The sequence below is a fragment of the Bufo gargarizans genome, chromosome 8 (genome assembly GCF_014858855.1).
Source record: "Bufo gargarizans isolate SCDJY-AF-19 chromosome 8, ASM1485885v1, whole genome shotgun sequence".
Classification (NCBI taxonomy): Eukaryota; Metazoa; Chordata; class Amphibia; order Anura; family Bufonidae; genus Bufo; species Bufo gargarizans.
In genome coordinates, this window is record NC_058087.1 from 14494136 (window position 1) to 14518287 (window position 24152).

Sequence of the window (24152 nt, forward strand, 5' to 3'; positions counted from 1 at the left end):
TCTCCTTTTTTCCATTGGTATTTATCGGATTGTAGTCTGAGTGTAAAGCATAAGGGAGGAACCAAGGCCAGTAGTATGTCCATTTTGCTGCACTACAGCGTAGTTACCGATTGTAACTCTGCAAGAAGCCATGTTTTTATATGGAAGATACTTGTCTATTTGAGGCCAGGTGTATCAGTTAAATGATGACCGCTTGATGTGACGTCAAGCAGATTTGATGAACCTGTGACCTTACAGTTTACATATGGCCTCAGGTATATTACTGTGAAGTTAAGGGGTCTTAAATAACATGGACTATATATTTGTAGCTCAGTTGCCCAACGCCTTTCCCTTGACCTTGATCGGTGGCTCCAGCGTTTGATGACATTGTTGTCATCGCGTTGAACAAATGTATCACGCTTGGTACTTTCCTTGATGTGGCAATGGCCTCATAGATGGCTAGTGCATGAGCTCAAAAAATCCCAGGGCCGAACCGATCTGAGCTGTCTCAACCCGAACTCCAGACTGGGCAGTGAAAGGGGGAACTACAGGTGCGGCTGAAGTTGGGGACTGCCAATCAGGGTTTGCCAGCACCTCAGGGATTCTAGGGGCTCTACGGGCACGTCTTTGCAGTGGCTGCGATGGGGTCACTACTGCTCGTGCCACCATACCAGCTTCAACTGCCCTTCTGGTGCTCGCCACTTCACCAGGTTGTACGGCAGTGCTGGTACTAGGTCCAGGAAGGGCTGCACTGCTGGTGTATGCCTCACCACGTAATCCGACAGCACCAGCCCCACTCTGCTGCTCTTGAAGCGGATCCTGCGCAACCTGTGGTCTAGCGACACGGGGCCGGGTACGCCTGGTGCTATCAGGGACCTCAGCCTCCTCGTCCGAACTTTGGGTCAGAGAGCCACTGCTTTCTACAGGTTCGTATTCTGACCCGTTAGATTCATCAGATGAGGGTTCACATTCCTCATCCGACTGGGTCAGAAGCCCGTAGGCCTCTTCAGAAGAATACCCCCTGTTTGACATTTGGGCAACTAAATTTAGGGGTATTCCCTGAGACTACCCAAGAAAAAAAGCAAGCCTGTCTTACAAAGGGGAGGCTAGCGAAGTACCGGAGGCCGCTGCGGTTGATAAAAAATATCAAAACTGATTTTTTTATCGCCGCAGCGCATGTAAAGTGAATGTGCAGTGATCAAAAAAATATATTTTTTTGTCACTGCGGTGGGGCGGGCGTGGGTGAACGCACGTGTGGGCGACCGATCAGGCCTGATCGGGCAAACACTGCGTTTTGGGTGGAGGGCGAACTAAAGTGACACTAATACTATTATAGATCTGACCGTGATCAGTTTTGATCACTTACAGATACTATAAAAGTACAAATGCTGATTAGCGATACGCTAATCAGCGAATAAGGGACTGCGGTGCGGTGGGCTAACCGATCGCTAAACTACCTAACCAAGGGGCCTAAACTAAACTAAAACCTATCAGTCAATACCAGTGAGAAAAAAAAAGCGACAGTTTACACTGATCACTTTTTTCCTTTTCACTAGTGATTGACAGGGGCGAACAAAGGGGTGATCAAAGGGTTAATTGGGATGCTGGAAGGTGATCTGGGGGCTAAGTGTGGTGTTGGTGGGTACTCACAGTGATGTGTGCTCCTCTGCTCCTCTGCTGGAACCAACCGACCAAAAGAAGGAGCAGAGGAGCACAGCAGCCATTTAACCACATCATATTTACTAAATATGATTTGTTAGGTGGCTGCTGATTCGTTTTTTTGAAAATCAACAACCTGCCAGCCACGATCATTGGCTGGCAGGTTGATGATGAACTTGTCTTTGAAATTTTGCCGGCCTGCGATGCGCATGCACGGGCCGGCTTTGCCCAAAATCTCGCGTCTCGCGAGAGGACGCACCGGCGCGTCCACCCGGAGAAACAGGACCGCCGCAAAGACGCAATCCTGCGTACGGCGGTCCTGAGCAGGTTGAATGGGTATTCCAGCTTCACAATATTAATAGATTATCAATATCGGATTGGTGAAGGTCCAACTCTCGGCACACTCACCGATTACCAGTCTGAAGGGCCCACAGCACTTGGGCAAGGGCTTCAGCCTATTCAATGTTTACCTGCTACAGGGTAGCGAAGTGGATATGTAACCTCTCACGACAATCCAAATTGAGCGAGCAACCCGTGTCATTGAAAAGCCCCTCTCAGTCCATGACTATAACCTTCACATGGGAGGGGTGGACTTCAATGACCAGATGTTGGCTCCGTATTTTGTGTCCCGCAGAACCAGACGCTGGTATAAGAAGGTGTCTGTATATTTAATTCAATTGGCTCTGTATAATAGTTTTGTTCTCTACAGTAAGGCTGGGAGAACTGGATCCTTCCTCAAATTTCAGGAAGAGATCATCGCGAACCTCCTGTACCCAGGAGGTTCCGTGGCCCCATCCACCAGTGTAGTTAGCCGTCTACACGAGCGACATTTCCCCAGTGTCGTTGCTGGTCCCTTAAACTGACCGCCACCCCGAAAAAAATGTTGTGTCTGTAGCAGGAGTGGAATAAGGCGTGACACCCGCTATTTCTGTCCTGACTGTCCTGACCACCCTGCCCTATGCTTTGGAGAGTGTTTCCGGAAGTACCACACACAGGTACACTTGGCATAGGGATCACATCTCACCAGGACAGGCACATAGGGCTATTAGGGCCCATTCACTCACACAGCTGCTGCAAACGTCTCCTTTCACCTGGGACAAAGTGCATAACGCACTTCGCCACATCTTTGGGCGATTTGCGCTTTGCACATTGACCCATGGGGAAGGAGAGGTTTGTTCTATAAAGGTAAAAAAAAATAAAAAAACACCAGTAAGCAAAAAGGTTAATGTTTAGTTCAAAAAGTTAAAGTTTATATGTTCTGTTCCAAAGTTAATAAAATTATTGCGTTGCTGTATCGACTAGCTGCAGCACTGATGTGCATTCTGACAGAAGCATTGCGCTGCTGTCAGATTACACGCAAGTCGGTGTATGCGGCGCTTTAAGACGAGATTTCTACTCTGCAGTAAAAGATATGTTTGCCGAGGCATACGAGCTGAGGAGGAGGCGGCGTTCCTATGCTTTGGCAAACACTTTGTATATAAAAAAATTAAAATAAAATCCCGGCAATGATTTATTCATCCACATCGATTGATGTGAATGGAGAAATCTGGTTTGCCAGGGCATACAAGCTAAGTGGGTATGGATGTTGGGCGGAGCTCCTATGTCCTGGCAGACGCCTTTTCCCTCCTATTATTTTTTTTTGGCAGAGATTTTTCCATCCACGTTGATCGATGCGAATGAAGAAATCTGTGCCGTTCATTTTTTCCTTTCAGCCCAGAGGCTGATCGGAAAAAAAAATCTCATTACCTGTATGCTCAATATGAGGAGAATAGCAGAAACTCCTAATGCTGGCCATACATGTAATGATTGCAGAGACCCTCAAATGCCAGGGCAGTACAAACACCCCACAAATGACCCCATTTTGGAAAGAAGACACCCCAAGGTATTCGCTGAGGGGCATATTGAGTCCATGAAAGATTTAAATTTTTGTCCCAAGTTAGCGGAAAGTGAGACTTTGTGAGAAAAAAAATAAAAATAAAATCAATTTCCGCTAAAAATAGAACATGTTTTATTCTTGTCCGCAATTGCGGACAAGAAAAGGCATTTTCTATGAGAGTGTCGGCAATGTGCGGTCCGCAAAATGTGGAACGCACATTGCCAGTGTCCGTGTTTTGCGGATCCACAAGACACATACGGACGTGTGAATGGACCCTAAGAGACAGGAGACAGTTCAGGGTAACTGTTGTATAACTGAGGAATGGGTTAGAAACTTACAGGTCCTTCTAAAAAAAATTAGCATATTGTGATAAAGTTCATTATTTTCTGTAATGTACTGATAAACAGTAGACTTTCATATATTTTAGATTCATTACACACCAACTGAAGTAGTTCAAGCCTTTTATTGTTTTAATATTGATGATTTTGGCATACAGCTCATGAAAACCCAAAATTCCTATCTCTAAAAATTAGCATATCATGAAAAGGTTCTCTAAACGAGCTATTAACCTAATCATCTGAATCAACTAATTAACTCTAAACACCTGCAAAAGATTCCTGAGGCTTTTAAAAACTCGCAGCCTGGTTTATTACTCAAAACCGCAATCATGGGTAAGACTGCCGACCTGACTGCTGTCCAGAAGGCCATCATTGACACCCTCAAGGAAGAGGGTAAGACAAAGAAAGAAATTTCTGAAGGAATAGGCTGTTCCCAGAGTGCTGTATCAAGGCACCTCAGTGGGAAGTCTGTGGGAAGGAAAAGGTGTGGCAGAAAACGCTGCACAACGAGAAGAGGTGACCGGACCCTGAGGAAGATTGTGGAGAAGGACCGATTCCAGACCTTGGGGGACCTGCGGAAGCAGTGGACTGAGTCTGGAGTAGAAACAGCCAGAGCCACCGTGTACAGGCGTGTACAGGCGTGTGCAGGAAATGGGCTACAGGTGCCGCATTCCCCAGGTCAAGACACTTTTGAACCAGAAACAGCGGCAGAAGCGCCTGACCTGGGCTACAGAGAAGCAACACTGGACTGTTGCATGTCATTCGGAAATCAAAATGCAAAGTACTTCTCACACATATGGGCCCCTAAATTGCCAGAGCAGTATAACTACGCCACAAGTGACCCCATTTTGGAAAGAAGACACCCCAAGGTATTCCGTGAGGGGCATGGCGAGTTCCTAGAATTTTTATTTTTTGTCGCAAGTTAGTGGAATATGAGACTTTGTAAGAAAAAAAAAAAATCATCATTTTCCGCTAACTTGTGACAAAAAATAACAAGTTCTATGAACTCACTATGCCCATCAGCGAATACCTTAGGGTGTCTACTTTCCGAAATGGGGTCATTTGTGGGGGTTTTCTACTGTCTGGGCATTGTAGAACCTCAGGAAACATGACAGGTGCTCAGAAAGTCAGAGCTGCTTCAAAAAGCGGAAATTCACATTTTTGTACCATAGTTTGTAAACGCTATAACTTTTACCCAAACAATTTTTTTTTTTTTTGCCCAAACATTTTTTTTTTAATCAAAGACATGTAGAACAATAAATTTAGCGAAAAATTTATACATGGATGTCGTTTTTTTTTGCAAAATTTTACAGCTGAAAGTGAAAAATGTCATTTTTTTGCAAAAAAATCGTTACATTTCGATTAATAACAAAAAAAGTTAAAATGTCAGCAGCAATGAAATACCACCAAATGAAAGCTCTATTAGTGAGAAGAAAAGGAGGTAAAATTCATTTGGGTGGTAAGTTGCATGACCGAGCGATAAACGGTGAAAGTAGTGTAGTGCAGAAGTGTAAAAAGTGGCCTGGTCATTAAGGGGGTTTCAGCTAGCGGGGTTGAAGTGGTTAAAACAGTAGTAAAACAGTGTGCAGTAAGTGCTCTCCCTTTATAAAGAGATATATGGGTACAGAATATTGTCCCTAAAGACAAATGAGATTATAGAAGGTAAAGAACTTTGTAGGAATGGTGACCCTGCTGTCTATGCATAGGTATGGAAAGAGCAAGGCCTATGCTTGCCCTGGCGCTATTATAAACCTGTCTTATAATAGTCAGGGGATGGACCCAGCACTAGCTGTATGTAGGTTTATAACCTCACATTACTAGTGGTCTGTTCTTTTGAACATCAGATATTCTCTTTGTTTCCTGTACACAACAATTTTAGGAATTTATTGCAGAGAACCTGTAATCTAAGACTCAGCATCTCCATTAAAAACCCATAATGGCACATACTAAAAGTACAAAAAGTTTATTATAAGGATAGAATTGGCACAATAAGCTGAAAATAGCGCGCCGCAAACTGACGACCACCCGGCTTGTACACAGTGAAAAATGTGCACTTTTTATTACATGTACTAATTCTCCTGTATGTTCCTAGGTGAGTGTTTCTATGGTTGGCTGGAGACCTTGTTGGCAAGAATTGCAGAGAATTATACCACTGTCGTCAGTCCAGATATTGTCACCATTGACCTCAGGACTTTTGAGTTTACCAAACCGTCACCATACAGAAACAATCGCATGCGGGGGAACTTTGATTGGGGCTTGGAATTTTATTGGGAAACCGTCCCGAGTTTGGAGAACAAGAAAAGGAAAGATGAGACTTACCCAATAAAGTAAGATGATTAGACCATATATAATATGCATCAATAAGGCTAAGCTTGAGTTATTCTGGTTAATCAGGTGCTAAAAATTCGACTTCTTAAGGTGGATGGCCCATATTGACGGATATGTTGTCATACGTCTTTCCAAGACTTCTGCCGGGCAAGTTTGCCTGGTTTTGCAATGATACATCCGTGGTTCTGTTATTGTGCAGCTTTGTATTTCAGGATACTGGAAGAAGAATGAAGAGATGTAACAGTGCACAAACTGGTTGCCAGTCAGACAAAAATTTTTAGAGGCAGAGGGGGTCAATATTCTTCTCACCTACAATCTGCACTAGGTCTAGGGAGCTCTATAGGACGGAGCTGGCCCTGCCCTTAACGATCATACTTAAGCGATCAGGTCTGAAAAAGAAAGCAATGATAGAATTGTTTTGGTCATAGTTTCTATGAGCAACACCTCCAGTTCTTGTCTGAACTGCTTGAGGCCTATTGTTGCAAAAGTGGATGTGGAACCACTGTGTCAACCAACAGCTTTGACTTTGGGCTAATTTTAAGGGCATTATCCTAGCAGTACCCTGGATTTTACCCTTTAACCCCTGTACTGGGATTTGGATTTTGCTGCAGGGGAGGCACCAGGCTGTTACCTCCTGGTGTAGTCTGTGTTTTTGACAGTTGACCCATGGCGGCAGACGCATCGGCATAGAACACCGATAAATCAGTAAAAATCGTAATCTGGGACAGGCTGAGGTCAGGGCTGGTGGAGTTCATGCATTACAGTAAACAGTCCAAGGTCAGGACAGGCAACAAAGGTTCAATATTCAAAAAGCTCAAGTCAGTTCAGGCACTGGAGGGTCAGAATCCAGGAATCAGGCAGAAGTAGGTCTATACAAGCAGACAAACGAAACAGCACATATTTGAAGGAACTGGAAGCTAAATAACCTATTGCTCAGGCACCTTCTTCATAGGGGAAGATGTCTTAAGTATCCAAAGGTAACTATCCATAGACTGGAGTAAATTAGGGTAAATTAGGGTGCACGTTAGCCCTTTAAGAGCTGGAGGGAGCACCATACAGGCAGAAGGGAGAGGCTTTGCTGGCAAGAGACGGCTGCCGCATGCCAGAGAAGATGTGACCAGCGGCCGGATGAAGCAGACGGGTCAGAGCTGCTGGGAGAACCGAGGGGTGAGAGGAGAGGCGCCCATGGCATATGTTTTAGGAGATCTTTTTCATTTTAATTTTCCATGTCACTATCTATCTATCCTACTAAAGTCCTGCAGTTTTCACTTTGGACTCTAGGCCTAATAATAGGCTGTCACTCCCTGTTCTGCAGAGATCACTTCTCAACAAGGCAGGATTACAATGATTGGACCCACCAGTAGATGCTGTACAGAGCTTTTCTACTTTCCTCCCTGCACAATGACAACTCTTTAGAAAACTCTCCCTTAGAAATTCATCAACTCCAGTCTACTTTGTCCTATGGCCCATGTGGCTGCTGTAAAGCAGATCTCTGAATACTGTTAATAGCAGCTCCGGCAAGTTGACTGCCCCCATGATCGTGTACAGAAAATAAAATAAAAAATGTACAAGAAGGAAATGAGAACAGATTAGAAATACAGAATACGGATCCGTATTTAGTTTTAGTCTGTAAAATATATATCTGATGCACCCCCTTTAAGGGACCTATAAGTTGAAAATACTTGGTGCTGCAAGAAAAAATTAAATTGGTTCATAATGAGTTGTCCACTGCCAGAAACAAAGATTGGGCTCAGTTTTTTTGCAGCCTGTCCAATCAACTACTGTCAAAGTTGTCTGACGGCACGTTTCAGTAAAAAATTAATTCATGGACGTATTTAATTTAATTTACAAACTCTATGGAGATTTCCTCCTTGATTACTATATTAATGTTGAACTTTCCTGTAGGACACCAACCTTTGCTGGAGGTATCTTCTCGATTTCCAAGGAATACTTTGAGCACATTGGAAGTTATGATGAAGGGATGGAGATATGGGGCGGTGAAAATTTAGAAATGTCTTTTAGAGTAAGTATATCTATCTGAAATCTGCAGATGATTCATATTTATGGTCTTTGCTGTAGATCTAATTGTTTTAAAAGGGGGTGGGGCACGAAAAATATTCTGCATTTTTGACACCAGCACCTGGACCTGAATACTTTTGTAATTGCGTATTATTCAAAATGTATTACAGCCACTGAGCTACTCAGTAACGTGTATCTGTATATTACCATCTGGTTCCATCCTTCAATTGCTGCCAACTGTATTCACTGTTAGAAGCTGAGACAGTTAGGGCTCTTTCACATCACCGCTAGTTTTTTTTATTCTTCTGCTTCTTTGGAAGAGCAGAGCAATGAAAATGACAGAAGTTCTGGATTTAGGACAAAACTGAATCAAACTCTGCCAAATGGATCCCCCTGACTATAATGGGATCTGTTTAGTTTTAGTTTAGGAGTCAACTCTTTTGGCAAAAAACAAGTCCTGCATTCAGGCTGTTTTGGATGGAATCTGCAACAGAGGTCCTGTAAAGCATATGTAAGCTAGACCTTCCAGGGAGAGTGCTGCATCAGAAAGGACATGCCCCTGAGCTGCCAGCCTGAAATAAATCTAGCAGAGCAATGAATGTGGAGATCTCTGGTTCTAGCTTTGTTGGAAAGATATTGTCATGTACTATATGATGTTTGATTTTTACGGTAATCACGGTGTAACCCTGTCAGTGAACATTTCCTCTTTGTGTGTACAGGTGTGGCAGTGCGGAGGGCAGCTGGAAATTCTGCCCTGTTCAGTTGTCGGTCATGTATTCCGCAGCAAGAGTCCTCATACCTTTCCTAAAGGCACTCAGGTGATCATCCGAAACCAGGTGCGCCTGGCCGAAGTGTGGATGGATGGTTACAAAGAAATATTTTACCGAAGAAATCGGGAAGCTGCAAACATTGTCCAACAGGTGGGTGAGCCCAACTTCTCTCTCCGAATATCAAGAGATCCCAAAAGCCATTGGTGCAGCTCTGGTAGAAATGTTTGAAAGTCCTTTGTAATCTGGGTGGATAAATTACAGATGGTAAAGGGGAAAACCTTAATAACCTTGGCTCACCGGTCATTCTTTCTGCACTTAGTCTATGTAGAAGGTCTGCTCGCACTTGACCCCTCGCCAGTTGTTCTCGCCATCGTTCTCTGTGGCAGACAATGATATTCAAGGACTGTCCAATGAAGTTAACAGGAAGTTGCAGCAGCATAGAAAGAGAACTCGCCTGAGTGTGGACAAACTCCATTGTGGCATCATATGAACAGTTACCGTCATTGCCCCATTACCCCTGAGGAGTTCTAGCAAAACAATTTTGGGGATTGGGGGCCTCATGTCGGTGAAGGTGGTTGAATATAGACTGCACGGCCCATGATTTATTTTATTTATTTGTTTTATGCATTTATATAGCGCTGACATATTTCGCAGCGCTATACAAACATTAGCATCGAGTTCCCTATCAGTATGTCTGGAGTGTGGGAGGAAACTAAAAACCCAGAGGAAACACGGGGAGAACATACAAACTCCATGCAGATGTTGTCCATGGTCGGATTCGAACCTAGGACCCCAGCGCTGCAACCACCGAGCCACTATGATTGCCCTATGACAGTTTGGATTTGCTAAAAGCAACGATAGTGATAGTGTGAACAGCATGGTAGACAGACACGGTAACATGCTGCCCTAACCACCTAATGGGACCATTCCAGTTGGAATTCAGTTTGATTGGCTCGTCGCTCGGGCAGCAGTCTAGTCTTAGTAAATGTTTTTGTAGTGTTGGGTTAGGCTAGGGCTACACTGTACAGTGACTGATTGATTGTAACTATTGAACTACAATCTCGTGGACTGCAGCATCATATAATAGTTAAAATCAATCATTCGTGCTACAAAAAGTCACAGTGTAGCCCCGACCTTAAAGCACTAAAACAGTAAGGATGCACAGTTCAGAGTCTTGAAGGATCCTCTATATGTAGAAGTTCAGTTGCTTTTAGGTATCTTTGTTGGATATTTTTCACACTGCTGTTTTTTTTTTCCATTAATAGAAATCCTATGGAGATTTATCAAAAAGACACAGTCTACGAGAAAACCTACAGTGCAAGAATTTTTCATGGTATCTGAATAATGTCTATCCGGAAATGTATGTGCCAGACCTGGACCCACTCATCTACGGAAATGTAAGTTCTTAAATAGAGTTGAGCGAACACCTGGATGTTCGGGTTCGAGAAGTTCGGCCGAACATCCCGGAAATGTTCGGGTTCGGGATCCGAACCCGATCCGAACTTCGTCCCGAACCCGAACCCCATTGAAGTCAATGGGGACCCGAACTTTTCGGCACTAAAAAGGCTGTAAAACAGCCCAGGAAAGAGCTAGAGGGCTGCAAAAGGCAGCAACATGTAGGTAAATCCCCTGCAAACAAATGTGGATAGGGAAATGAATTAAAATAAAAATTAAATAAATAAAAATTAACCAAAATCAATTGGAGAGAGGTTCCATAGCAGAGAATCTGGCTTCCCGTCACCCACCACTGGAACAGTCCATTCTCAGATATTTAGGCCCCGGCACCCAGGCAGAGGAGAGAGGTCCCGTAACAGAGAATCTGTCTTCATGTCAGCAGAGAATTAGTCTGCATGTCATAGCAGAGAATGAGGCTTCACGTCAGCCACCACTGCAACAGTCCATTGGCATATATTTAGGCCCAGCACCCAGGCAGAGGAGGGAGGTCCCGTAACAGAGAATCTGTCTTCATGTCAGCAGAGAATTAGTCTGCATGTCATAGCAGAGAATGAGGCTTCACGTCAGCCACCACTGCAACAGTCCATTGGCATATATTTAGGCCCAGCACACACACAGGCAGAGGAGAGAGGTCCCGTAACAGAGAATCTGGCTTCATGTCAGCAGAGAATCAGTCTGCATGTCATAGCAGAGAATGAGGCTTCACGTCAGCCACCACTGCAACAGTCCATTGGCATATATTTAGGCCCAGCACACACACAGGCAGAGGAGAGAGGTCCCGTAACAGAGAATCTGGCTTCATGTCAGCAGAGAATCAGTCTGCATGTCATAGCAGAGAATGAGGCTTCACGTCAGCCACCACTGCAACAGTCCATTGGCATATATTTAGGCCCAGCACCCAGGCAGAGGAGGGAGGTCCCGTAACAGAGAATCTGTCTTCATGTCAGCAGAGAATTAGTCTGCATGTCATAGCAGAGAATGAGGCTTCACGTCAGCCACCACTGCAACAGTCCATTGGCATATATTTAGGCCCAGCACACACACAGGCAGAGGAGAGAGGTCCCGTAACAGAGAATCTGGCTTCATGTCAGCAGAGAATCAGTCTGCATGTCATAGCAGAGAATGAGGCTTCACGTCAGCCACCACTGCAACAGTCCATTGGCATATATTTAGGCCCAGCACACACACAGGCAGAGGAGAGAGGTCCCGTAACAGAGAATCTGGCTTCATGTCAGCAGAGAATCAGTCTGCATGTCATAGCAGAGAATGAGGCTTCACGTCAGCCACCACTGCAACAGTCCATTGGCATATATTTAGGCCCAGCACCCAGGCAGAGGAGGGAGGTCCCGTAACAGAGAATCTGTCTTCATGTCAGCAGAGAATTAGTCTGCATGTCATAGCAGAGAATGAGGCTTCACGTCAGCCACCACTGCAACAGTCCATTGGCATATATTTAGGCCCAGCACCCAGGCAGAGGAGGGAGGTCCCGTAACAGAGAATCTGTCTTCATGTCAGCAGAGAATTAGTCTGCATGTCATAGCAGAGAATGAGGCTTCACGTCAGCCACCACTGGAACAGTCCATTCTCAGATATTTAGGCCCCGGCACCCAGGCAGAGGAGAGAGGTCCCGTAACAGAGAATCTGTCTTCATGTCAGCAGAGAATTAGTCTGCATGTCATAGCAGAGAATGAGGCTTCACGTCAGCCACCACTGCAACAGTCCATTGGCATATATTTAGGCCCAGCACCCAGGCAGAGGAGAGAGGTCCCGTAACAGACAATCTGGCTTCATGTCAGCAGAGAATCAGTCTGCATGTCATAGCAGAGAATCAGGCTTCACGTCACCCACCACTGCAACAGTCCATTGTCATAAATTTAGGCCCAGCACTAGTGTTGAGCGGCATGTCCCATATTCGAATTCGCGAAATTTTGTGAATATTCGAAAGAATATTCGTAAAATATTCGCGATTATTCAAATTCGTTATTATTTCGCATATGCGATAATTCGAATTATCGCATAATACATATGCTATGCAAAATTCACATGTGCGCTAATGAAATCGCCTTACGAAGATTCGCAACTCAATTCAATCACTAATGTATGAATGCAATGCCCTTTGCCTCTGTTCTGGGACAAGTGTAGATATTCGCATGTGCGCTAATAAAATCGCCTTACGAAGATTCGCACCTCAATCACTTTCTAGGGAATGTGAGACTTTTGGGAATCAATCGAGATACAGTGGGGGGTGATGACAGTAGTTGACAGAGTACAGATCAATGTAATCTGTAAGGTGGAAAGTAAAATAAAAAATACGAATATTCGTAAATCGAATTTTACGAAGTTCTACGTATTCGCGAATATGGTGCTATACTATATGAATGCACAGGCCTTTGCCTCTCTGTTCTGGGGACAAGTGTAGATATTTGCATTTGCGTTAATAAAATCGCCTTACGAAGATTCGCAGCTCAATTCAATCACTAATGTATGAATGCAAAGCCCTTTGCCTCTGTTCTGGGACAAGTGTAGATATTCGCATGTGCGCTAATAAAATCGCCTTACGAAGATTCGCAACTCAATTCACTAATGTATGAATGCAAAGCCCTTTGCCTCTGTTCTGGGACGTGCCGATATTCGCATGTGCGCTAATAAAATCGCCTTACGAAGATTCGCGCCTCAATCACTTTCTAGGCAATGTGAGTAAGATCTGAGCTGTTGGACCTTTGGGAAACAATCAATTATATGTGTACTGTAATTTTGTGGGGGGGGGGGGGGAAACAAAAAACGAATATTCGTTTTTACGAATATATAGCACTATATTCGAAATATTCGCGAAATCGCGAAGTTGCGATATTCGCGAAAAAAATTTGCTTTTCGAATATTCGCGCTCAACACTACCCAGCACCCAGGCAGAGGAGAGAGGTCCCGTAACAGAGAATCTGGCTTCATGTCAGCAGAGAATCAGTCTTCATATCATAGCAGAGAATCAGGCTTCACGTCACCCACCACTGTAAGAGTCAATTTTCATAAATTTAGGCCCAGAACCCAGGCAGAGGAGAAAGGTCCCGTAACAGACAATCTGGCTTCATGTCAGCAGAGAATCAGTCTTCATATCATAGCAGAGAATCAGGCTTCACGTCACCCACCACTGCAACAGTCAATTGTCATAAATTTAGGCCCAGCACCCAGGCAGAGGAGAGAGCTCCCGTAACAGAGGATCTGGCTTCATGTCAGCAGAGAATCAGTCTGCATGTCATAGCAGAGAATGAGGCTTCACGTCACCCACCACTGCAACAGTCCATTGGCATATATTTAGGCCTAGCACACAGGCAGAGCAGAGAGGTCCCGTAACAGACAATCTGGCTTCATGTCAGCAGAGAATCAGTCTGCATGTCATAGCAGAGAATGAGGCTTCACGTCACCCACCACTGCAACAGTCCATTGGCATATATTTAGGCCTAGCACACAGGCAGAGCAGAGAGGTCCCGTAACAGACAATCTGGCTTCATGTACAGCAGAGAATTAGTCTGCATGTCATAGCAGAGAATGAGGCTTCACGTCAGCCACCACTGCAACAGTCCATTGGCATATATTTAGGCCCTAGCACACAGGCAGAGGAGAGAGGTCCCGTAACAGACAATCTGGCTTCATGTCAGCAGAGAATTAGTCTGCATGTCATAGCAGAGAATCAGGCTTCACGTCAGCCACCACTGCAACAGTCCATTGTCATAATATTTAGGCCCAGCACCCAGGCAGAGGAGAGAGGTCCCGTAACAGACAATCTGGCTTCATGTCAGCAGAGAATTAGTCTGCATGTCATAGCAGAGAATGAGGCTTCACGTCAGCCACCACTGCAACAGTCCATTGGCATATATTTAGGCCTAGCACACAGGCAGAGCAGAGAGGTCCCGTAACAGACAATCTGGCTTCATGTACAGCAGAGAATCAGTCTGCATGTCATAGCAGAGAATCAGGCTTCACGTCAGCCACCACTGCAACAGTCCATTGGCATATATTTAGGCCTAGCACACAGGCAGAGCAGAGAGGTCCCGTAACAGACAATCTGGCTTCATGACAGCAGAGAATCAGTCTGCATGTCATAGCAGAGAATCAGGCTTCACGTCACCCACCACTGCAACAGTCCATTGTCATAATTTAGGCCCAGCACCCAGGCAGAGGAGAGAGGTCCCGTAACAGACAATCTGGCTTCATGTCAGCAGAGAATCAGTCTTCATATCATAGCAGAGAATCAGGCTTCACGTCACCCACCACTGTAAGAGTCAATTTTCATAAATTTAGGCCCAGACCCAGGCAGAGGAGAAAGGTCCCGTAACAGACAATCTGGCTTCATGTCAGCAGAGAATCAGTCTTCATATCATAGCAGAGAATCAGGCTTCACGTCACCCACCACTGCAACAGTCAATTGTCATAAATTTAGGCCCAGCACCCAGGCAGAGGAGAGAGGTCCCGTAACAGACAGATCTGGCTTCATGTCAGCAGAGAATCAGTCTGCATGTCATAGCAGAGAATGAGGCTTCACGTCACCCACCACTGCAACAGTCCATTGGCATATATTTAGGCCTAGCACACAGGCAGAGGAGAGGTTCATTCAACTTTGGGTAGCCTCGCAATATAATGGTAAAATGAAAATAAAAATAGGATTGAATGAGGAAGTGCCCTGGAGTCCAATAATATATGGTTATGGGGAGGTAGTTAATGTCTAATCTGGACAAGGGACGGACAGGTCCTGTGGGATCCATGCCTGGTTCATTTTTATGAACGTCAGCTTGTCCACATTGGCTGTAGACAGGCGGCTGCGTTTGTCTGTAATGACGCCCCCTGCCGTGCTGAATACACGTTCAGACAAAACGCTGGCTGCCGGGCAGGCCAGCACCTCCAAGGCATAAAAGGCTAGCTCTGGCCACGTGGACAATTTAGAGACCCAGAAGTTGAATGGGGCCGAACCATCAGTCAGTACGTGGAGGGGTGTGCACACGTACTGTTCCACCATGTTAGTGAAATGTTGCCTCCTGCTAACACGTTGCGTATCAGGTGGTGGTGCAGTTAGCTGTGGCGTGTTGACAAAAGTTTTCCACATCTCTGCCATGCTAACCCTGCCCTCAGAGGAGCTGGCCGTGACACAGCTGCCTTGGCGACCTCTTGCTCCTCCTCTGCCTTGGCCTTGGGCTTCCACTTGTTCCCCTGTGACATTTGGGAATGCTCTCAGTAGCGTGTCTACCAACGTGCGCTTGTACTCGCGCATCTTCCTATCACGCTCCAGTGCAGGAAGTAAGGTGGGCACATTGTCTTTGTAGCGTGGATCCAGCAGGGTGGCAACCCAGTAGTCCGCACAGGTTAAAATGTGGGCAACTCTGCTGTCGTTGCGCAGGCACTGCAGCATGTAGTCGCTCATGTGTGCCAGGCTGCCCAGGGGATAAGGACAAGCTGTCCTCTGTGGGAGGCGTATCGTCATCGTCCTGCCTTTCCCCCCAGCCACGCACCAGTGATGGACCCGAGCTGCGTTGGGTGCCACCCCGCTGTGACCATGCTTCATCCTCATCCTCCTCCACCTCCTCCTCATCCTCGTCCTCCTCGTCCTCCAGTAGTGGGCCCTGGCTGGCCACATTTGTACCTGGCCTCTGCTGTTGCCAAAAACCTCCCTCTGAGTCACTTCGAAGAGACTGGCCTGAAAGTGCTAAAAATGACCCCTCTTCCTCCTCCTCCTCCTCCTCCTCCTGGGCCACCTCCTCTTCCATCATCGCCCTAAGTGTTTTCTCAAGGAGACATAGAAGTGGTATTGTAACGCTGATAACGGTGTCATCGCCACTGGCCATGTTGGTGGAGTACTCGAAACAGCGCAACAGGGCACACAGGTCTCGCATGGAGGCCCAGTCATTGGTGGTGAAGTGGTGCTGTTCTGTAGTGCGACTGACCCGTGCGTGCTGCAGCTGAAACTCCACTATGGCCTGCTGCTGCTCGCACAGTCTGTCCAGCATGTGCAAGGTGGAGTTCCACCTGGTGGGCACGTCGCATATGAGGCGGTGAGCGGGAAGGCCGAAGTTACGCTGTAGCGCAGACAGGCGAGCAGCAGCAGGATGTGAACGCCGGAAGCGCGAACAGACGGCCCGCACTTTATGCAGCAGCTCTGACATGTCGGGGTAGTTGTGAATGAACTTCTGCACCACCAAATTCAGCACATGCGCCAAGCAAGGGATGTGCGTCAAATTGGCTAGTCCCAGAGCTGCAACGAGATTTCGCCCATTATCACACACCACCAGGCCGGGCTTGAGGCTCACCGGCAGCAACCACTCGTCGGTCTGTTGTTCTATACCCCGCCACAACTCCTGTGCGGTGTGGGGCCTGTCCCCCAAACATATGAGTTTCAGAATGGCCTGCTGACGTTTACCCCGGGCTGTGCTGAAGTTGGTGGTGAAGGTGTGTGGCTGACTGGATGAGCAGGTGGAAGAAGAGGAGGAGGAAGCCGAGAAGGAGGAGGTGGCAACAGGAGGCAAAGAATGTTGCCCTGCGATCCTTGGCGGCGGAAGGACGTGCGCCAAACAGCTCTCCGCCTGGGGCCCAGCTGCCACTACATTTACCCAGTGTGCAGTTAGGGAGATATAGCGTCCCTGGCCGTGCTTACTGGTCCACGTATCTGTGGTTAGGTGGACCTTGCTACAGATGGCGTTGCGCAGTGCACACTTGATTTTATCGGATACTTGGTTGTGCAGGGAAGGCACGGCTCTCTTGGAGAAGTAGTGCCGGCTGGGAACAACATACTGTGGGACAGCAAGCGACATGAGCTGTTTGAAGCTGTCTGTGTCCACCAGCCTAAATGACAGCATTTCATAGGCCAGTAGTTTAGAAATGCTGGCATTCAGGGCCAGGGATCGAGGGTGGCTAGGTGGGAATTTACGCTTTCTATCAAATGTTTGTGAGATGGAGAGCTGAACGCTGGCGTGTGACATGGTTGAGACGCTTGGTGACGGAGGTGGTGGTGGTGGTGTTGGTGGTACATCCCCTGTTTGCTGGGCGGCAGGTGCCAACGTTCCTCCAGAGGCGGAGGAAGAGGCCGAGGCGGCAGCAGCAGAATAGGCCGAGGCGGCAGCAGCAGAAGAGGTAGCAGGGGGAGCCTGAGTGACTTCCTTGGTTTTAAGGTGTTTACTCCACTGCAGTTCATGCTTTGCATGCAGGTGCCTGGTCATGCAGGTTGTGCTCAGGTTCAGAACGTTAATGCCTCGCTTCAGGCTCTGATGGCACAGCGTGCAAACCACTCGGGTCTTGTCGTCAGCACATTGTTTGAAGAAGTGCCATGCCAGGGAACTCCTTGAAGCTGCCTTTGGGGTGCTCGGTCCCAGATGGCGGCGGTCAGTAGCAGGCGGAGTCTCTTGGCGGCGGGTGTTCTGCTTTTGCCCACTGCTCCCTCTTTTGCTACGCTGTTGGCTCGGTCTCACCACTGCCTCTTCCTCCGAACTGTGAAAGTCAGTGGCACGACCTTCATTCCATGTGGGGTCTAGGACCTCATCGTCCCCTGCATCGTCTTCCACCCAGTCTTGATCCCTGACCTCCTGTTCAGTCTGCACACTGCAGAAAGACGCAGCAGTTGGCACCTGTGTTTCGTCATCATCAGAGACATGCTGAGGTGGTATTCCCATGTCCTCATCATCAGGAAACATAAGTGGTTGTGCGTCAGTGCATTCTATGTCTTTCACCGCTGGGGAAGGGCTAGGTGGATGCCCTTGGGAAACCCTGCCAGCGGAGTCTTCAAACAGCATAAGAGACTGCTGCATAACTTGAGGCTGAGACAGTTTCCCTGGTATGCATGGGGGTGATGTGACAGACTGATGGGGTTGGTTTTCAGGCGCCATCTGTGCGCTTTCTGCAGAAGACTGGGTGGGAGATAATGTGAACGTGCTGGATCCACTGTCGGCCACCCAATTGACTAATGCCTGTACCTGCTCAGGCCTTACCATCCTTAGAACGGCATTGGGCCCCACCATATATCGCTGTAAATTCTGGCGGCTACTGGGACCTGAGGTAGTTGGTACACTAGGACGTGTGGATGTGGCAGAACGGCCACGTCCTCTCCCAGCACCAGAGGGTCCACTAACACCACCACGACCATGTCCACGTCCGCGTCCCTTACTAGATGTTTTTCTCATTGTTATGGTTCACCACAACAACAAATATATTATTTGGCCCAATGTATTGTATTCAAATTCAGCGGGATATAAATTTGAGGCCTAGTATTTAGGCGCTGGGTGACCGGTATGGATTTAGTGACAGAATTAGACTTGGAAATGCACAGAAGCGTGTGTGTGTGAAGTTATTCTGAATGACCCTATGTGCACCTTCAATATTATATACCCTTTTAGGGATAGATTTCAAATAGCTCTGATATAGCAGAAACCACTAAATTATGAAATTGCTAAATTGGGAATTGTACTTCAACCCAGAACAAAAAATGTGCTTTGACGGACACTAAATATCTTGCCCAGCAACAACAGTACACCGGTGGGTAACGAGAGATTTAGAGGGAATTAAATTTGAGGCCTAGTATTTAGGCGCTGGGTCACCGGTATGGATTTAGTGACAGAATTAGACTTGGAAATACACAGTAGCGGGTGTGTGTGAAGTTATTCTGAATGACCCTATGTGCACCTTCAATATTATATACCCTTTTAGGGATAGATTTCAAATAGCTCTGATATAGCAGAAACCACTAAATTATGAAATTGCTAAATTGGGAATTGTACTTCAACCCAGAACAAAAAATGTGCTTTGACGGACACTAAATATCTTGCCCAGCAACAACAGTACAGCGGTGGGTAACGAGAGATTTAGAGGGAATTAAATTTGAGGCCTAGTATTTAGGCGCTGGGTCACCGGTATGGATTTAGTGACAGAATTAGACTTGGAAATGCACAGAAGCGTGTGTGTGAAGTTATTCTGAATGACCCTATGTGCACCTTCAATATTATATACCCTTTTGGGATAGATTTCAAATAGCTCTGATATAGCAGGAACCACTAAATTATGAAATTGCTAAATTGGGAATTGTACTTCAACCCAGAACAAAAAATGTGCTTTGACGGGCACTAAATAACTTTCCCAGCTACAACAGGACAACGGTAACGAGAGATTTAGAGGGATTTAAATTTGAGGCCTAGTATTTAGGCGCTGGGTGACAGGTATGGGTTTAGTGACAGAATTAGACTTGGAAATACACAGTAGCGGGTGTGTGTGAAGTTATTCTGAATGACCCTATGTGCACCTTCAATATTATATACCCTTTTAGGGATAGATTTCAAATAGCTCTGATATAGCAGAAACCACTAAATTATGAAATTGCTAAATTGGGAATTGTACTTCAACCCAGAACAAAAAATGTGCTTTGACGGACACTAAATATCTTGCCCAGCAACAACAGTACACCGGTGGGTAACGAGAGATTTAGAGGGAATTAAATTTGAGGCCTAGTATTTAGGCGCTGGGTCACCGGTATGGATTTAGTGACAGAATTAGACTTGGAAATACACAGTAGCGGGTGTGTGTGAAGTTATTCTGAATGACCCTATGTGCACCTTCAATATTATATACCCTTTTAGGGATAGATTTCAAATAGCTCTGATATAGCAGAAACCACTAAATTATGAAATTGCTAAATTGGGAATTGTACTTCAACCCAGAACAAAAAATGTGCTTTGACGGACACTAAATATCTTGCCCAGCAACAACAGTACAGCGGTGGGTAACGAGAGATTTAGAGGGAATTAAATTTGAGGCCTAGTATTTAGGCGCTGGGTCACCGGTATGGATTTAGTGACAGAATTAGACTTGGAAATACACAGTAGCGGGTGTGTGTGAAGTTATTCTGAATGACCCTATGTGCACCTTCAATATTATATACCCTTTTTGGGATAGATTTCAAATAGCTCTGATATAGCAGGAACCACTAAATTATGAAATTGCTAAATTGGGAATTGTACTTCAACCCAGAACAAAAAATGTGCTTTGACGGGCACTAAATAACTTTCCCAGCTACAACAGGACAACGGTAACGAGAGATTTAGAGGGATTTAAATTTGAGGCCTAGTATTTAGGCGCTGGGTGACAGGTATGGGTTTAGTGACAGAATTAGACTTGGAAATACACAGTAGCGGGTGTGTGTGAAGTTATTCTGAATGACCCTATGTGCACCTTCAATATTATATACCCTTTTTGGGATAGATTTCAAATAGCTCTGATATAGCAGAAACCACTAAATTATGAAATTGCTAAATTGGGAATTGTACTTCAACCCAGAACAAAAAATGTGCTTTGACGGACACTAAATATCTTGCCCAGCAACAACAGTACAGCGGTGGGTAACGAGAGATTTAGAGGGAATTAAATTTGAGGCCTAGTATTTAGGCGCTGGGTCACCGGTATGGATTTAGTGACAGAATTAGACTTGGAAATACACAGTAGCGGGTGTGTGTGAAGTTACTCTGAATGACCCTATGTGCACCTTCAATATTATATACCCTTTTTGGGATAGATTTCAAAGAGCTCTGATATAGCAGGAACCACTAAATTATGAAATTGCTAAATTGAGAATTGTATTTCAACCCAGAACAAGAAATGTGCTTGAACGGACACTAAATAACTCGCCCAGCTACAGCACTAGGGACAGATTTAGCTGGATATAAATTTGAGGCCTAGTATTTAGGCGCTGGGTGACAGGTATGGGTTTAGTGACAGAATTAGACTTGGAAATACACAGTAGCGGGTGTGTGTGAAGTTATTCTGAATGACCCTATGTGCACCTTCAATATTATATACCCTTTTAGGGATAGATTTCAAATAGCTCTGATATAGCAGAAACCACTAAATTATGAAATTGCTAAATTGGGAATTGTACTTCAACCCAGAACAAAAAATGTGCTTTGACGGACACTAAATATCTTGCCCAGCAACAACAGTACAGCGGTGGGTAACGAGAGATTTAGAGGGAATTAAATTTGAGGCCTAGTATTTAGGCGCTGGGTCACCGGTATGGATTTAGTGACAGAATTAGACTTGGAAATACACAGTAGCGGGTGTGTGTGAAGTTATTCTGAATGACCCTATGTGCACCTTCAATATTATATACCCTTTTTGGGATAGATTTCAAATAGCTCTGATATAGCAGGAACCACTAAATTATGAAATTGCTAAATTGGGAATTGTACTTCAACCCAGAACAAAAAATGTGCTTTGACGGGCACTAAATAACTTTCCCAGCTACAACAGGACAACGGTAACGAGAGATTTAGAGGGATTTAAATTTGAGGCCTAGTATTTAGGCGCTGGGTGACAGGTATGGGTTTAGTGACAGAATTAGACTTGGAAATACACAGTAGCGGGTGTGTGTGAAGTTATTCTGAATGACCCTATGTGCACCTTCAATATTATATACCCTTTTTGGGATAGATTTCAAATAGCTCTGATATAGCAGAAACCACTAAATTATGAAATTGCTAAATTGGGAATTGTACTTCAACCCAGAACAAAAAATGTGCTTTGACGGACACTAAATATCTTGCCCAGCAACAACAGTACAGCGGTGGGTAACGAGAGATTTAGAGGGAATTAAATTTGAGGCCTAGTATTTAGGCGCTGGGTCACCGGTATGGATTTAGTGACAGAATTAGACTTGGAAATACACAGTAGCGGGTGTGTGTGAAGTTACTCTGAATGACCCTATGTGCACCTTCAATATTATATACCCTTTTTGGGATAGATTTCAAAGAGCTCTGATATAGCAGGAACCACTAAATTATGAAATTGCTAAATTGGGAATTGTATTTCAACCCAGAACAAGAAATGTGCTTGAACGGACACTAAATAACTCGCCCAGCTACAGCACTAGGGACAGATTTAGCTGGATATAAATTTGAGGCCTAGTATTTAGGCGCTGGGTGACCGGTATGGATTTAGTGACAGAATTAGACTGGGATATGGCCAAAAAATGAACAGACTATTGCTGGTTAAATGCACTTGGTGTGACAGCTTCACCCTGATGTAGGCTTTAGCCAAAAAACAACCACACCATTGAGGGTTAAATGCACTTGGTGACAGGCGCAGCTTGCCCCTGATTTTGTATATGGCCAAAAAATGAACAGACTATTGCTGGTTAAATGCACTTGGTGTGACAGCTTCACCCTGATGTAGGCTTTAGCCAAAAAACAACCACACCATTGAGGGTTAAATGCACTTGGTGACAGGCGCAGCTTGCCCCTGATTTTGTATATGGCCAAAAAATGAACAGACTATTGCTGGTTAAATGCACTTGGTGTGACAGCTTCACCCTGATGTAGGCTTTAGCCAAAAAACAACCACACCATTGAGGGTTAAATGCACTTGGTGACAGGCGCAGCTTGCCCCTGATTTTGTATATGGCCAAAAAATGAACAGACTATTGCTGGTTAAATGCACTTGGTGTGACAGCTTCACCCTGATGTAGGCTTTAGCCAAAAAACAACCACACCATTGAGGGTTAAATGCACTTGGTCGCAGCTTGTGCTGGCGCACCACAAGACACAAAATGGCCGCCGATCACCCCAGAAAAATGAGACTGACAAACGGTCTGTGCAGCCTAAAAACAGTGAGCAATTGAGGATCAGCAGCTCAATGATCCACAGCTGCAGATCGATCAGTTAATCAAGTCCTTTGGAGGAGTTAATCTGCCTAATCTCGCCCTACTGTCGCAGCCGCAACCTCTCCCTACGCTAATCAGAGCAGAGTGACGGGCGGCGCTATGTGACTCCAGCTTAAATAGAGGCTGGGTCACATGGTGCTCTGGCCAATCACAGCCATGCCAATAGTAGGCATGGCTGTGATGGCCTCTTGGGGCAAGTAGTATGACGCTTGTTGATTGGCTGCTTTGCAGCCTTTCAAAAAGCGCCAAGAAAGCGTCACAAAAGCGCGAAGAAAGCGACGAACACCGAACCCGAACCCGGACTTTTACGAAAATGTCCGGGTTCGGGTCCGTGTCACGGACACCCCAAAATTCGGTACGAACCCGAACTATACAGTTCGAGTTCGCTCATCCCTATTCTTAATCACTTGTCTGCTTTTACTGATATCTAGGTCGATCAGCGTAATAATCCAGTTCTCAGAGCCAAGAATGAAAATGTAAGAGAAAGGCAGCGCATTGTAGTGTGCAAGGCCATCGTTAAAAATAATGTGATGTATTTACCTGAAACCTAAAAAGCTATATGATGGATGGATAATGAGATATCGATAATTCCGTAATGAAACCAGTGCTGTTTGCGTATCTCAATATACCCTTCAAAGGGCATCTCTCAGCAGATCTGTACCTATGACACTGGCTGACCTGTTACATGTGTGCTTGGCAGCTGAAGGCATCTGTGTTGGTCCCATGTTCATATGTGCTGGCATTACGGAGAAAAAATGATGCGGCTCATCCTCTATCACCTTTTATCCATAGAGAAATGATGTTTTAATATATGCAAATGAGCCTCTGAGAGCAATATCTATCAGAACAGTTTTGGAGTAGATGGAGGAAAGAGTAATTAGCTATTCTGATTCTAAGTAAATGGCAAACACCCAGAAGAAATGTCCAAATTGGTGACATAGTGTTAGCGAAAGAAGAATATTTACCTAGAACTCAATGGAAATTTGCCAAAGTTCTAGACGTCAAAAGGATGAAGACAGGCTAGTAAGAAGAGTGTTATTACAAATAGGAGA

The 24152-nt window shown here is 45.4% G+C and overlaps 1 protein-coding gene across 1 annotated transcript in view; it reads left to right on the plus strand.

Annotated features, from left to right (window-relative positions):
• LOC122944646 (polypeptide N-acetylgalactosaminyltransferase 3-like) overlaps positions 1 to 24152 on the plus strand; it is a 123015-nt gene that overhangs the window by 27825 nt on the left and 71038 nt on the right. The window contains exons 4-7 of the mRNA XM_044303164.1: positions 5945 to 6179; positions 8086 to 8203; positions 8919 to 9119; positions 10235 to 10366. Coding sequence (XP_044159099.1) covers positions 5945 to 6179; positions 8086 to 8203; positions 8919 to 9119; positions 10235 to 10366 — 686 coding nt within the window. The remainder of the gene's footprint in view (positions 1 to 5944; positions 6180 to 8085; positions 8204 to 8918; positions 9120 to 10234; positions 10367 to 24152) is intronic.